Below are 14,478 nucleotides of genomic sequence, written 5' to 3' on the forward strand. Positions count from 1 at the left end.
CCAAATTTTAGCATTTTTCATTCTTTCTGGGAATTTTTCGCCGCAAGGGCATTTTCGTCTTTTTACTTATCGTCCGGAATTGTTGTTGGGTCCAATTTTATTTTGTGGAATTTAATTTGTGTGATGATGTAGCATTTATTTAAAGGAGTATTTTATGTGTATGAGGTGTAAATTAAGCAAAAAGAAAAAGAGAAAAGAAAATTAAAGTAAGTGGGCCCCACCACCCACCCACAAAATGGGTGAGAAACCCATTTCTCTCTCTCACTCTCTATTTCCCGTAAGCCCTTCTGCTCTCTCATTTTCTCTCTTCTTTTTCTTTTCACTTGTGAACCAAACTTTGGATTTTGATTTCTCACTCATCGCTTATCGGATTGAGGGGCCGTTTGAGGCAAACGAAGCTCGTGCCAAGCTCTATACATCCATACCATCAATTTCCAGCTTTAGGCACCTATTGGAGTGCGAATTTGAAACCCATTTCTAGGGATTTCGCTTGATTTCGGGGTAGGGGCATCTTAATCCGTCTACTTCTTGTCCCATTGTGAATTATGTATCTCTTATGTGCTAACATGCTCTACTTGAGTTTTTTTTGTGTTGATGATTTCTTAAATGTGGTCTAAAGAATTTCATGACTTTCATTTTGATTGGTTCCATGTAAAAAGTATGTCTAGATTGTAGCTTTGTGATGTTAAATGTGTTGTTGATTTAATTGAAGATGATGAACATGATATATGCCTAGATGTATTATGTTGTGCTTAATTGTGTTGTTACTCTATTCGAATATGTTGACATGTTATATGTTTAAGTTATGGAGTAAAATTTTGTATGTTATAATATTGAAGGCATGTCACATATACATACATGCATGCTCATGTCATTGGGATGCATAAAAAGGGGTGAATTTGTCAATGGAATGAAATGGGGAATTTTGGGAGATGATGGTTTTTGTGAAATGGTTTTGATAAACCCGGTCGCTGCGGAGTTACCAACGGGCCGGTAGGTTAATGTAATCTAGAGGGAACTAAGGAGAGTACCCTAGCGTGGTTGAGCTATTCGGGCCCCTCGACGGCGCTGCGGAGTCACCAAAGGCCTAGGGACGGTAGCCAATCCTTCTCTCGTCGCGGCGGAGTTACCAAAGGGGGTTACATTAACATTTGAAAGTGATGGTTTCGAGAATGAAAATGGGGAGTGACATTGGCATGCATTTGCATTCATTGCATTGCATTGATTATATTGGGAAATGACTTGTGTGTTGTATAAGATCCCCTACGTTGAATGATCCCTATTTCCCATTGGCATATTCTTTGCTTGAATTCACAAGGACACAAGATTTGTGTCTTAAGTGTCACCTACTGAGCATATAGCTCACCCTACTATTTATACATTTTTTTTTTCAGGTCTTTGAAAAGAACTGGTGGACGACAACCCACCTCAACCTTAAGCGATACTAGAAGCTCACTTTTGTGTCTTTTGTATATTCCCCATTATTTTTGCAAAGCACTAAAAGTGTAAAGGTATATATATATATATATATATATATATATATATATATATATATATATATATATATATTGCAAAACTTTGTCATGTAATGTAACTAAGGTATTTGATGGTATTTTGGATGGGAATTTGATAGCATGTAACCTTGTTGATGAATGGGAATGATAATTTTAATTAAAGTAATTATCGGTGTTATTTGACTATGTATGATCATATACTGTTGCCGTGAATTCAGAAATCAGTTGCATGACAGGTTAAGAATGCATTTAAATAGGTTGCGGTAGGTCCTTATTTCGGGGAGGTTATGCCGAATTTAAAAAAAAAAAAAAAAAAAAAAATGGTATCAGTTAAGGGTCGTTACAGAAATGGTATCAGAGCCATGGTTCGAAAAACCTTAGGACGACGGGTGGTGGCTTACCTAGACGGAGTAAAAAGTTGACTTGTGATGAATGTGCACTTGTGTTTATGTGTTTACCATTTTAAGAGGCATGCCTACTTGTTTACTTGCTTAAATGTTTTCTTGTTTACGTGAAATACATGCTTACATGTTTACAGTTTGAGAATATGCTTAATTACTATATGCTGATGTGTTTAAATGCTGAGATTTATGTTGCATGATCATGTATAAGGAATAATAGATAATCTAACCTCGTAAATGAAAGGTGAAAGAAAAGAAAAGTATAATGATTGTATGAGGATTATGATAACGAGGAGTAGTAGGCACAGTGTGTGCAGTTCTGATTTTGGTGTCAGTATGACAAGCAACGAGCGTATGCAAAGGCATTTCGTATAGTATCATGGATTCATTTATTTTGCATCCGTGTATGTGTCCATTTCCCTATGTAGCTATACGGTTAAGCATTAGAGTGATTGTTAGCATGTTGGGGTAGTTGTCATGGCATCGAGGGACGAGTGAGTCTTGACTTTAGAAGGTGAGGAGCTCGGTTGCTCCAGGGTTGTTTGGGTGTTGGTTCTTGTCAAACTAATAGCGTAGGTTTTAGCTCGTGGAAGGAGTTATTTCAGGTGCAATTATTTTAATCTTCTTATCGTGTTTTGTGCAGTGCTTAGAGCACGACCGTAGAACGGGGTTCTTAATTCATGGCTAAATGCCCTTATTATGTTTGAGTGTTAAAGCTTTGAGTCAGGGTTGTATGATTGTGTTGTGTTTGATCCTTTTTCTTTCTGTTTTAGAATCATGCCTCCAAAGAGACGTAGAGAAGCAGATGATGGTGAGGAACAGGATGAGCTTGTTGATTGGGATCTTTTGATTAAGAATTTGGTTGAGGCTATGACAAACTTTGTGCGTGCAGTAGTTATAGAAGCTCAGAGGTCGGTGACACAGTCAGGGATGACAGGGATTAGAGACGGATCAGGAGATGGAGACTTGTGGAATCGAGTTAAAGAGGTGGAGATGTTGTCCAAGAGTCATGTACGAAAAATGCTAAAAGGTGATTCTCCTCATTCTCCAGCTACTTTTGTTTCACCGCCGGAGACATCCGGTAAGGTCAAAAAGCCTTGTTATAAGTGTAAGCAGATAGGTCATTTGAGAGTAGAGTGCCCTTGGGATCGGCCCAGTTCTGGAGTCTGTTTTGTGTGTGGCCAATCTGATCATAGGAAGAAGGATTGTCCCAAAAGAAGTGGAATTCCAGTTGGCGGGGTAAATTTAGGGCAAGAACTGATTCAACCTTCAGTATCACAGATTGGTGTTCAGCTTGGAGAGTCACCAGAGGGACCTCCTGTGGACGAAGGTTTGTAATTATAATTGTTTATAGTATTTCATTGGTATTTTCTTTTAGTGAGTGTTTGGACTAACGAGTAATAGAGATGGTGATGGTAGTGGCATTGATGTTGAACTTAGGACACGAAATTTTCTTGATTAAGCATGTCGACTACTTTAAAAGGAATGGATTAGGTAGTCGGTTAAGCGTTGTGAATGATTGTATTGTTGATGATTCTAAGGAGACAAGTGGGTGTTGAGCATTCTGGATCTTGTGCTCATTTTGTTTGAGGATTTGTCGGCATGATATTGCCGTATGGAGATTCTTTTCTAGTGATGTATAGCGATCGTTATGGGGAGTATCGAAAGTAATGTTTGTTCTTTTGTTGCGATGATTTGTTTTAAGGATGTTTGAGGAAAAGTCATTAATAGTGATTGGATGATCCGATGGGATAAGAGGTTTGAATTGTTGATGGAAGGCGTGACAGTAGAGGTGTTATGGTGTTATGGTGTGATGTTTAGTACGGATAAGCAGTATAGTTTAAGGTATGATCCGCGGATGGATTTGAGAGATTATAAACTGTTGTTGTGTGTTGATAGGTAGGTGATGGCATTGTGCACTAGTTGAGGTGATTGTGGATAGTTGAGTTTTTAGAACCAATGGGAGTGGTGCTACCGGATAGGCACCTTTCTTTTGAGGAGTCAGTGGATTGTTATGACTGTGGACAGGGGTCTTGTGTGCACGATGTTTGAGGTAATGTCGTTTTGAAGGGAGAAGGTGGAATAGGTAGTAAGATCTTATTTTATAACCTTGAGGTTGTCATTTGGGAATGATTGAATCTGAGTAGAATGGGGCTTGACGTTCAAAAGGCTGTGATTGTTTCTAACGTTAGTGTATCGTGAGAGTGAGTACTCTTGTCAGTCGGTTTTGGTTGGTATAAGTATTGCAATGTGTCGTATGTGAGGTTTCGTGTGTGTATTTGATAGACTATTAGTGGCGAGGTTGCCTAGGTTGTATTCGCAATCTCTTATGTGTTTTTAGTTAGTTCTTTCCCTTGTACGTAAGGAGTTCTTTTCATCTCGGGTGGGATTAGGTGTCTATAACTAGACGATTGATGAGTAGCATGTGACAGGGTGTCGGTTGCGTTCAGGTGCGGGTCATTAGTCTCTTGTGAACTCGAGGCTCACTAGCTCCTTTCGTTTGTTTTAGTCCTGACTAGGACGATAGTTGTTATGAGTCTTGTCTCTGAATAGGAGTTGTGCGCGGTTGTGGGTAGATGGATTGGTGAGCAGGTGTTGCTTCATTGGGGGTCATCAATTGAGGTTTTGACTGAAGGGGTCGACTTACCTCTATAGGAGGATTGTTTAGTCTTTGGTTTTTGGTAGTGTTTGTTTTGAGAATGGCCTTGATTGGTGGGATGTGAGGCACGGGTTGCCAAATAAGGATTATGTTTTGATGATCGGTACCAACGATGGTGACTAAGAGATGTGTCATGAATTGCAATTTGAGGAAAATTAAGAGATGTGATAGGACTCATGTATTTGGCTGTTTTTATTAATGTCTGAATTGATCGGTGCTTTGAGGACAAGTGTTGGTGTTGTTTGAATACTAAGCAGTTAGGAAATGATTATGGTGTTCCATTGAGGAATAATAGGAATGATTGACCTTGGTTTGAGGTTTTTAGCATGAAATGATCGTATTGAGTGTTTTGAAGAGGTTAGAATCGAATCGCATAATGTTATGATGATGATTACGGATTGAGGGTGATATGAAGTGATCGAAAGGCTTTAGGTTGATTGGTGATCGAGGTATTGGCGATGTATTACTTTGGCTTGATATGATTGAGGCATGATTTATCTTGGGGTTTTTAGAACTAGTATGTGATTGTATTGTTGATGAGGTCATGTGGAGTGACAGATTGATTCAAGAGTCGATCTTGTGTTGTTTTGTGAGCTGTAGAAGATTCTGTTTGAGGTTTAGACTTGAGGACAGGGATGACATCGGTGTTGAGATTGGAGTGAGGATGAGAATGGCCTGGCCAACCATTTCTCCTGAATCGATCCTTTCTTGGCACGATGTCAGGTCAAAGGTCAATGATCGTTCCGACTTGTCAGTGATAGTGAGAGTATAGTATAGTGTGTGGTGCTGATGTGACAGTGTGGACTTTCATAAGTTATTTTGGGTGATGAGAAGTGTTAAATGATATTGGGTGTTTGATAACAGGTTTATGGTACAATCATTGATTATTGAGGATTTCGATTTGAGGACATGTGTTCAGAGTACAAGGTGGTGCATTTTATTATTTCGGTGGCTCGCGATTTTATGCTTGTTGAGAGATTTATTATTTAATTATTTTGAGGTTGATTAGTATGATAATTATTGATTAGTGTGATTGGTGGTTATTGTATGATTATGTAGTTGTATAGTCGTATGATTGATGACAGGTGTTGGTTTGATAATGATGTGATGATCTGAGATTAAGTCTGATCCTCGTTGGGGTATGGGTTGTCCCTTAAAGGGATGAGTTAAGATAGGATGTGATCATGACCAGGGGTCTTAGGATCATTGTTCTTTCGAGCCTTGTATAACAGTATAGAGAGAACCAGTGTTAGTTTTAAGTCAAGTATAGAATTCAGCAGGTTTAGTATTCAATGTTGTGAATGGTGAGTACCCTCCTAGGGTGGTGATCATTAGGTTTTTCTGACGACAGATTGTGATTGCTTGTTGACGTTCGACGTCAAAGGTAATAATGTAGGTGGATTCATAGTCTTGGAGTTTTGAAGGGTATTCTTGGAGGATGGGTGACTGTTGTGCTTCTTCTTTAAGGAGAACAGATTTCGAGGACGAAATCTCTTTAAGGAGGGTAAATTGTGATGCTTCCAAATTTTAGCATTTTTCATTCTTTCTGGGAATTTTTCACCGCAAGGGCATTTTCGTCTTTTTACTTATCGTCTGGAATTGTTGTTGGGTCCAATTTTATTTTGTGAAATTTAATTTGTGTGATGATGTAGCATTTATTTAGAGGAGTATTTTATGTGTATGAGGTGTAAATTAAGCAAAAAGAAAAAGAGAAAAGAAAATTAAAGTAAGTGGGCCCCACCACCCACCCACAAAATGGGTGAGAAACCTATTTCTCTCTCTCACTCTCTTTTTCCCGTAAGCCCTTCTGCTCTCTCATTTTCTCTCTTCTTTTTCTTTTCACTTGTGAACCAAACTTTGGATTTTGATTTCTCACTCATCGCTTATCGGATTGAGGGGCCGTTTGAGGCAAACGAAGCTCGTGTCAAGCTCTATACATCCATACCATCAATTTCCAGCTTTGGGCACCTATTGGAGTGCGAATTTGAAACCCATTTCTAGGGATTTCGCTTGATTTCGGGGTAGGGGCATCTTAATCCATCTACTTCTTGTCCCATTGTGAATTATGTATCTCTTATGTGCTAACATGCTCTACTTGAGATTTTTTTGTGTTGATGATTTCTTAAATATGGTCTAGAGAATTTCATGACTTTCATTTTGATTGGTTCCATGTAAAAAGTATGTCTAGATTGTAGCTTTGTGATGTTAAATGTGTTGTTGATTTAATTGAAGATGATGAACATGATATATGCCTAGATGTATTATGTTTTGCTTAATTGTGTTGTTACTCCATTCGAATATGTTGACATGTTATATGTTTAAGTTATGGAGTAAAATTTTGTATGTTATAATATTGAAGGCATGTCACATATACATACATGCATGCTCATGTCATTGGGATGCATAAAAAGGGGTGAATTTGTCAATGGAATGAAATGGGGAATTTTGGGAGATGATGGTTTTTGTGAAATGGTTTTGATAAACCCGGTCGCTGCGGAGTTACCAACGGGCCGGTAGGTTAATGTAACCTAGAGGGAACTAAGGAGAGTACCCTAGCGTGGTTGAGCTATTCGGGCCCCTCGACGGCACTGCGGAGTCACCAAAGGCCTAGGGACGGTAGCCAATCCTTCTCTCGTCACGGCGGAGTTACCAAAGGGGGTTACATTAACATTTGAAAGTGATGGTTTCGAGAATGAAAATGGGGAGTGACATTGGCATGCATTTGCATTCATTGCATTGCATTGATTATATTGGGAAATGACTTGTGTGTTGTATAAGATCCCCTACATTGAATGATCCCTATTTCCCATTGGCATATTCTTTGCTTGAATTTACAAGGACACAAGATTTGTGTCTTAAGTGTCACCTACTGAGCATATAGCTCACCCTACTATTTATACATTTATTTTTTCAGGTCTTGGAAAAGAACTGATGGACGACAACCCACCTCAAGCTTGAGCGATACTAGAAGCTCACTTTTGTGTCTTTTGTATATTCCCCATTATTTTTGCAAAGCACTAAAAGTGTAAAGGTATATATATATATATATTTTGTAAAACTTTGTCATGTAATGTAACTAAGGTATTTGATGGTATTTTGGATGGGAATTTGATAGCATGTAACCTTGTTGATGAATTGGAATGATAATTTTAATTAAAGTAATTATCGGTATTATTTGACTATGTATGATCATATACTGTTGCCGTGAATTCAGAAATCAGTTGCATGACAGGTTAAGAATGCATTTAAACAGGCTGCGGTAGGTCCATATTTTGGGGAGGTTATGCCGAATTAAAAAAAAAAAAAAAAAAAAAAAATGGTATCAGTTAAGGGTCGTTACAAACCTGATTCAAGATCAAGTTCCAACAGCCCTTGAATCCAACCAACAAAGGAGATCGAATTAGAGGATATTTTCTTTCTTTTGTAAAAAATATCTCAGAGAATTGTATCAAAATTTTTATAATAAATTATTATTTGCCCTATCTTTCGTTCTTTATTTGCAGACTACGAAATTTGTGTATATACGTGCTATATTATATTGTCCAAACAGTGTTGAAAGATAAATTTTCAACAATTGAGTTTCTCGATCCGCGTTGTTAACTACTTAGCTTTGTGTTTGAAGGAATGGGAAGGCTTACTTGACGGAGAGAGAGAAGAGAGAAAAAATAAATAAATTGTCTGAATAATAATCTGTTAATGGGTAATTTCGTTAAAAAAAAATTCCTTAGACAACCACTTAAACGGATTTTGTTAAAAAAAAATTCCTTAGACAACCATTTAAAAGGACATCGGACATCAGTTAAAAACACCCCTTTGGGATAGTTGAGGAGGATTTTTTGTCAAAAATATTCATAAGGGGATTTTTCGCAACTGGGTAATAGTAAGGGATTTGTTTGCCATTCTCCCTCCTCTTTATGAAATTAATGAATAAAAATAAATCAAATTATTAAATAAATGAATATCATACCATATATAATATGTGACAATTATAAATATATATATGGATAAGTGAAAAAAACTCCTTACCAACCCTCCTGCGGTTTTCTTTGGACAAGTCTTGAAACATATGCAAACAAATCCATTTAGTAGGGGCATTCTTGTCAAACAAAAAGTCTTGTGCTTGGGTTTTTTTTTTTGTAAAAAAAACTATTCAATAGGGGACAAATTGCTCAAAAATTAATAATAGTTATATGCACTTTTTTTCTAATAAGACTTGACCCCACACACACACACACACACACACACATATATATATATATATATATATATATATATATAATTAAAAATATAAACAAACAACCGGATGAAAGGGTATTATGTGCCTGTATTACGATGCTTAGCTCTGTCTAAGGCTTTGGAATGCCTTTGTGTATGCAGGTGTGTTTTGCCTACGGTATTAATGGCCTACCTGGTACAATAGCCCGTCCAAAGAGATGTTTAATGGGTTGTATGGTATGAAAGGAAGAAAATAATTCAGAAGTAATATTTACATCCTGAAACTATATGGCGGCAACAAACACCACAAGCTGAAACACTGAAACGAAACAAAGAGTACACATAGTACAGATATTTTGTTTGGAGTACAGATAGTACAGATATTGTTTGGAGATTGGGTTGGATGATACCAATAAATTTCTACCTCTTATTATAATTATAATATGTGCTTCGGAAAGGGCACACATGCAAGAAGGAAGTTTGAGCTTGATGCAAAAAAAGAGAGGTTATTTTATGAATCAATCCTGCTGGGGCATGTTGGGGACTATCATTATTGCATAACCCAATGCCTACACTGCATTTGCATGGGTAAAAGAGTAATGGAACAAATATTGCATAAAACAGTACCCGAAGAAAAATCCTAACACATTGAACCACAACAAATGACCCAAGACCACCATCATATTTGCATCCCACCACCACCACGGAGACGAATATTATAGTCAGCCAAGGTCCTCCCATCTTCCAACTGCTTCCCAGCAAAGATCAATCTCTGCTGATCAGGAGGAATGCCCTCCTTATCTTGAATCTTGGCTTTGACATTGTCTACAGTGTCCGAGCGCTCTCCACTTCCAAAGTGATGGTTTTTCCCTTCACGAATATTTGCATAACCCCTCTCAGGCGGAGGACCAAGTGAAGGGTCGACTCCTTTTGGATGTTATAGTCCGCTAGGGTTCGGCCGTCTTCGAGTTGCTTTCCGGCAAAGATGAGCCTTTGCTGGTCTGGTGGGATGCCCTCTTTGTCCTGGATTTTTGCTTTCACATTGTCTATGGTGTCTGAGCTTTCCACCTCCAGGGTGATCGTCTTGCCGGTGAGGGTTTTCACAAAGATCTGCCACACGTCTTTTGATCCGTGTCCGTTCCGCATGCGCTTCGCGCGCCATTGTAGCTTTGCTGTCCTCTTATTCTTCATTGGACGGTTCGGATGGACTTCGCCGTCTGTTTTCAACCATAAACATTATATATTACAAGATATTCAAATATTCGGACTAGCATATACCCATCTAGAAAAAAACACACTAAATTTTTTTTTTTCTATTCTTTAAATTCTTGAGAAACAAATCCTTTGAGTTTTTGTTTTCTGTTTTGTTAATTCTCTTAACAAGTGGGTTTAAAATCTGAAAAATTATCTTTATTCTAATTCTCGAGAGGACTGTTTTTATATAAATGCAATCCAAGTAAAACCTTAAAGCTTTATAAAACAAAAATACACGGATAAAAATTAATTTTGGAAACGAAACTTGAAAACATAAAATCTTTGGGAATAGAAATTAAAAATACAAGATCTTAAGATAAAATATTTTGGAATGGAAATTTAGAAAGATATGCAAATCTTAACATAAACTCTTTTGGAATGGACATTTAAAAATACAAAGATCAATCTAGAAACATATCACAAATCAGATTTGATCAAACTCAATCGATTCAATGAACTCTTAATAAACTTCAAACAGATCTGACCAGAATCATAATTGTTCGTCAATTCTAACGAATTCCAGCCGATAAAAACAATTCTAAATACATCTGATTAATTAAAAGAACTTTCACAAAAATAATAATAATAATAATAATAAATAAATAATATTTTTTATAAATAGATAAAAAAGTAATTTGTGTTATAGTTTTATATAAACTTTTTAAATATATCTTTGTCTAATGTGATAGAGTTTCATTGAAAAAAAACAGGTAATTTGTGGTAGAGTTTTATAAAAATTATTTTATTTTCTTTAAATATATCTTTGTCTAATTATATTTCCTTTTATTAACAAACTCATAATAAAAGGTAATTTGTGGTACAATTTTATAAAAATTATTTTATTTATTTTATATATCAATTAATAAATATTTTTTTATTAATAATTCTTGTCTAATTAGATTTTCTTATTTTAAAAAACTCAAAATAATAAATAGATAAATAGGTTATTTGTGTTAGAGTTTTATATAAACTCTTTAAATATATCCTTGTCTAATGTGATAGAGTTTTATTGAAAATAAAATAGGTAATTTGTGGTTGAAAAATAAAATGGCTAATTTGTGGTTGAGTTTTAAAGAAATTATTTTAGTTTCTTTAAATATATACTTGTCTAATTAGATTTCCTTTTATTAAAAAACTCATAATAAAAGATAATTTGTGTTTAAAGAAATTATTTTATTTTCTATATCAATTAATAAATATTTTTATATTAATAATTGTTGTCTAATTAGATTTTCTTTTATTAAAAAACTCATAATAAATAGATAAATAAGGTAAATTTGTGTTAGAGTTTTATAGAAACTTTTTAAATATATCATTAAGAGTCTAATGTAATAAAGTTTTATTGAAAATAAAATAGGTAATTTGTGGTATAATTTTATAGAAATTATTTTATTTTCTTTAAAATGTATCCTTGTCTAATTATTTCCTTTTTATTAAACAAACTCATCATAAAAGATAATTTGTGGTAGAGTTTTAGAGAAATTATTTTAGTTTACTTATTTAATTTTAATTGGTAATTGATTTGTGTTTGTGTCCTTTGTTGGTTGGATCATGTGCTGATGAATCTTGATCTCGAAGAGTGTTATTGAGTGACTCTTCAAATTTGTTGTCACGGAGAAAAGAACGGCACAATTTTGATTGTTATTCTTTGTTGAAGTTGAAAATTTATTGAATCACGGAGAAAAGAACGGAACAATTTTAATTGTTATTCTTTGTTGAGGTTGAATTTGATGAAGAATGATACAATTTAGAACTATATGAGTTTAGATGTGCTTGTTGCTTATTGCCCTTCTTCTTCAAGGCTTGGATGTTTTTTATTCTGAAATTCCGAGTCTCTTAATTTATGCCCTTTTGGATTTCTAGAATCCTGAATTTTTGTAGCATTCCTCCTTCATTTATGCCTCTATTTATAGAGTTCTTGAATTAATAAGATGATGATATATGTTCTCTTTTGATAAGGATATAATCATAACTGGGCTGGGCTGGGCTGGATGAATGTCATTATCTTTTATAATAATAGATATAGATATAGATTTTGTGTTATTGTTTTATAGAAACTCTTTTAATAATAGTATAGATTTATTAGGTAATCTGTAATTTGAATTTATAGAAACTTTTTTAATAATAGTATAGATTTAGTAGGTAATTTGTAATTGAATTTTATTAAGTAATTTGAAAGTGGTGATTTATTTTATGAGGTAATTTTTTTTAGAAACAAATAGATAAATAGGTAATTTGAATTTTATTAGGTAATTTTTAGAGTTTTACATCAATTAATAAATATTTTTTATATTAAAAAATAAATACTGAAACACTAAAACTCTTTGCACATTTAATATATATATATATATTTATATTTATATTTATATATATTTCTTTTTTCCTTTTTTCTCCTCCTCAATGACATCATTTAGTTCCTTATCAATATTTTAATGTTGCGTTTAGGAGGAATTTGTCATCATCCTTTAAATAGAGGAAAAGTCATAGTTTTGTTTTCTATGAAGCACAATTTCGGTTCTTTGCCCTCTCTGCATTATTTTCCTTTTACTTAAATTGAAACATATTATTATTTGAAAAATGATACTTGCACCGAATACTCAGGCCCAAAATTTAAGTCGATAGTGATTGTGTGCTATAGTTGTACTACACTTAGAAAGATAAAATTTTAAAGACAACTATCCTTACATAATCCAATTACGAAAGAATCTCAATTACTAGTAATATCTCTTATCATCCATCTCTATCCCATAATCAAACCATTATTTATTTTCTTCTATCACTCTTTTCTCCATTGCCATCATTGATTCTCGATAAACAAATATATCACTTTACAGTACTTGGTGAGGAAGGTTTTCGATTGACGAGGCAATTCAATCTCTTATTGGTTTCCTGTAGAAGATTGTTGATTAGGGCATAGTCAGGATTTCAAGAGGTGTAGTGTGTTTTATTAAAAAAGAAAAAGGAAAAAAAAAAAAAAATTCAATTGCCCCATGCTTTTCACTAATTTAATTAGTCTTAGTCACTTTAACATGCACCATAGTCTTAATAAAAACAATGACAAGCATAAATCAATTTCAAAAGAAATGTATTTGAGGATACAATAAGTAATATGGGCCGGTTATGATCCGCGGACGTGGCATCGAGGCAAACAATTGAATTCAGCCCATACAAGAGCACTGCAGAATCGGCCGAGCTCGGAGGATCCACCGAATAAGGCCAAGCCCACTGGAAGAAGGCCCAAAGTTGATAGTCTAGCAGCACCTGTAATTGCCTATAAATAGGTAGTGAAGGGAGTAAAGAGGGGGGGATGATGGTGAAATGTACTGAAATTCTGTCAAAATGGAGGGAGAGATTTTCTTGCATTTACAATTGGCGCCGTTTGTGGGAAACAATGAAGAACATTCATTCATGCTTGATCGATGTCATATTAATTCAAACTGATCCGTGAAGACGAAACAAGATTTCTTGAAATTGAATCCAGATCGAAGAGGTTGCAGTTTTTTATTTATTTTTTATTTATTTATTTTTTTCTGAAAGAATTCTTGATTGTTGTTGGTTTTGACGTGTTTGCGTCGGAATTACGCAACTGAGATTTGCGTGATCGCAGCTAGATCCGGTGAGTTAGAAGCTAGAAAAGCTCAGATCTAGCGAACTGTGATCGCGATTCGGTGAATTTGAGTCCAGATCCGACGAGATTTGCATCAGTAAAGCTCAGATCTGATTAAAATCTTGTGATTCATGCCTTTGTTTCGCTCCGGAGTCATGATGGGAGGCGAGAGCTCCAATCCGGTGGAGAATGTCCAGCAGATGAAGCTTGATGAGTTGATGAACACGATCGAAGTTCTCAGGAAAGAGATTGCAGAGCTGAAAGCTGGAATGCAGCGCCAAGAAGCTCTGACGATTCTGCAGCCGCTTCCGGCGGGTGAAGAGGTTGTGCATCCTGTTGTTGCGCGTCAAGGTGAAGAGGAAGAGAACTATCTGACAAATCCTCGTCACGAGGAGGTTAGGCCGGATGATTTGCCGCCAAATCCTCGTCGTTTTGATGATCGAGAAGGCTCAATTCACTTAGATCCACAGCGTGAGCAAATCAGGTGGAACGAGGCAATGACTTTTAATCCATATCAGGAGAGGTTCAACCGAGAAGAAGCTGTGGAGTTTGGACATCACAAAACTACACCGATCTGGCAGAAGGAATATATGGAGGAAAGATCATCCGATTCGCTTTATCGACCTTCAATGGCTACGTTAGACTACCGAAGCTCAAAAAGGAGATCTACAGATCAGAGAGCTGCCGCAATGTTCCATAGAGAGAATGAGGCCTTTCGTTCAGCAGCTCGGACGATTGACTCACCGTTTACCGATGAAATTCTGAATGCTTCGAGTCCAAGGAAATTCTCCATGCCAGTTTTCATCCTGTTTGATGGAACGACTGATC

The 14,478-nt window shown here is 35.7% G+C and overlaps 1 protein-coding gene across 1 annotated transcript; it reads right to left on the minus strand.

The window, feature by feature from the left end:
- Positions 1-9,486: 9,486 nt before the first annotated feature.
- LOC132284191 (ubiquitin-like) lies at positions 9,487-9,980 on the minus strand. Its single transcript, XM_059786273.1, has one exon. The coding sequence runs from the start codon at positions 9,978-9,980 to the stop codon at positions 9,615-9,617; it is 366 nt and encodes a 121-aa protein (XP_059642256.1). The 3' UTR covers positions 9,487-9,614.
- Positions 9,981-14,478: the final 4,498 nt, after the last annotated feature.

The sequence above is a fragment of the Cornus florida genome, unplaced genomic scaffold (assembly GCF_030987335.1).
Source record: "Cornus florida cultivar Cherokee Brave unplaced genomic scaffold, ASM3098733v1 CherokeeBrave_3.0.0_Hap2_Chr11, whole genome shotgun sequence".
Taxonomy (NCBI): domain Eukaryota; kingdom Viridiplantae; phylum Streptophyta; class Magnoliopsida; order Cornales; family Cornaceae; genus Cornus; species Cornus florida.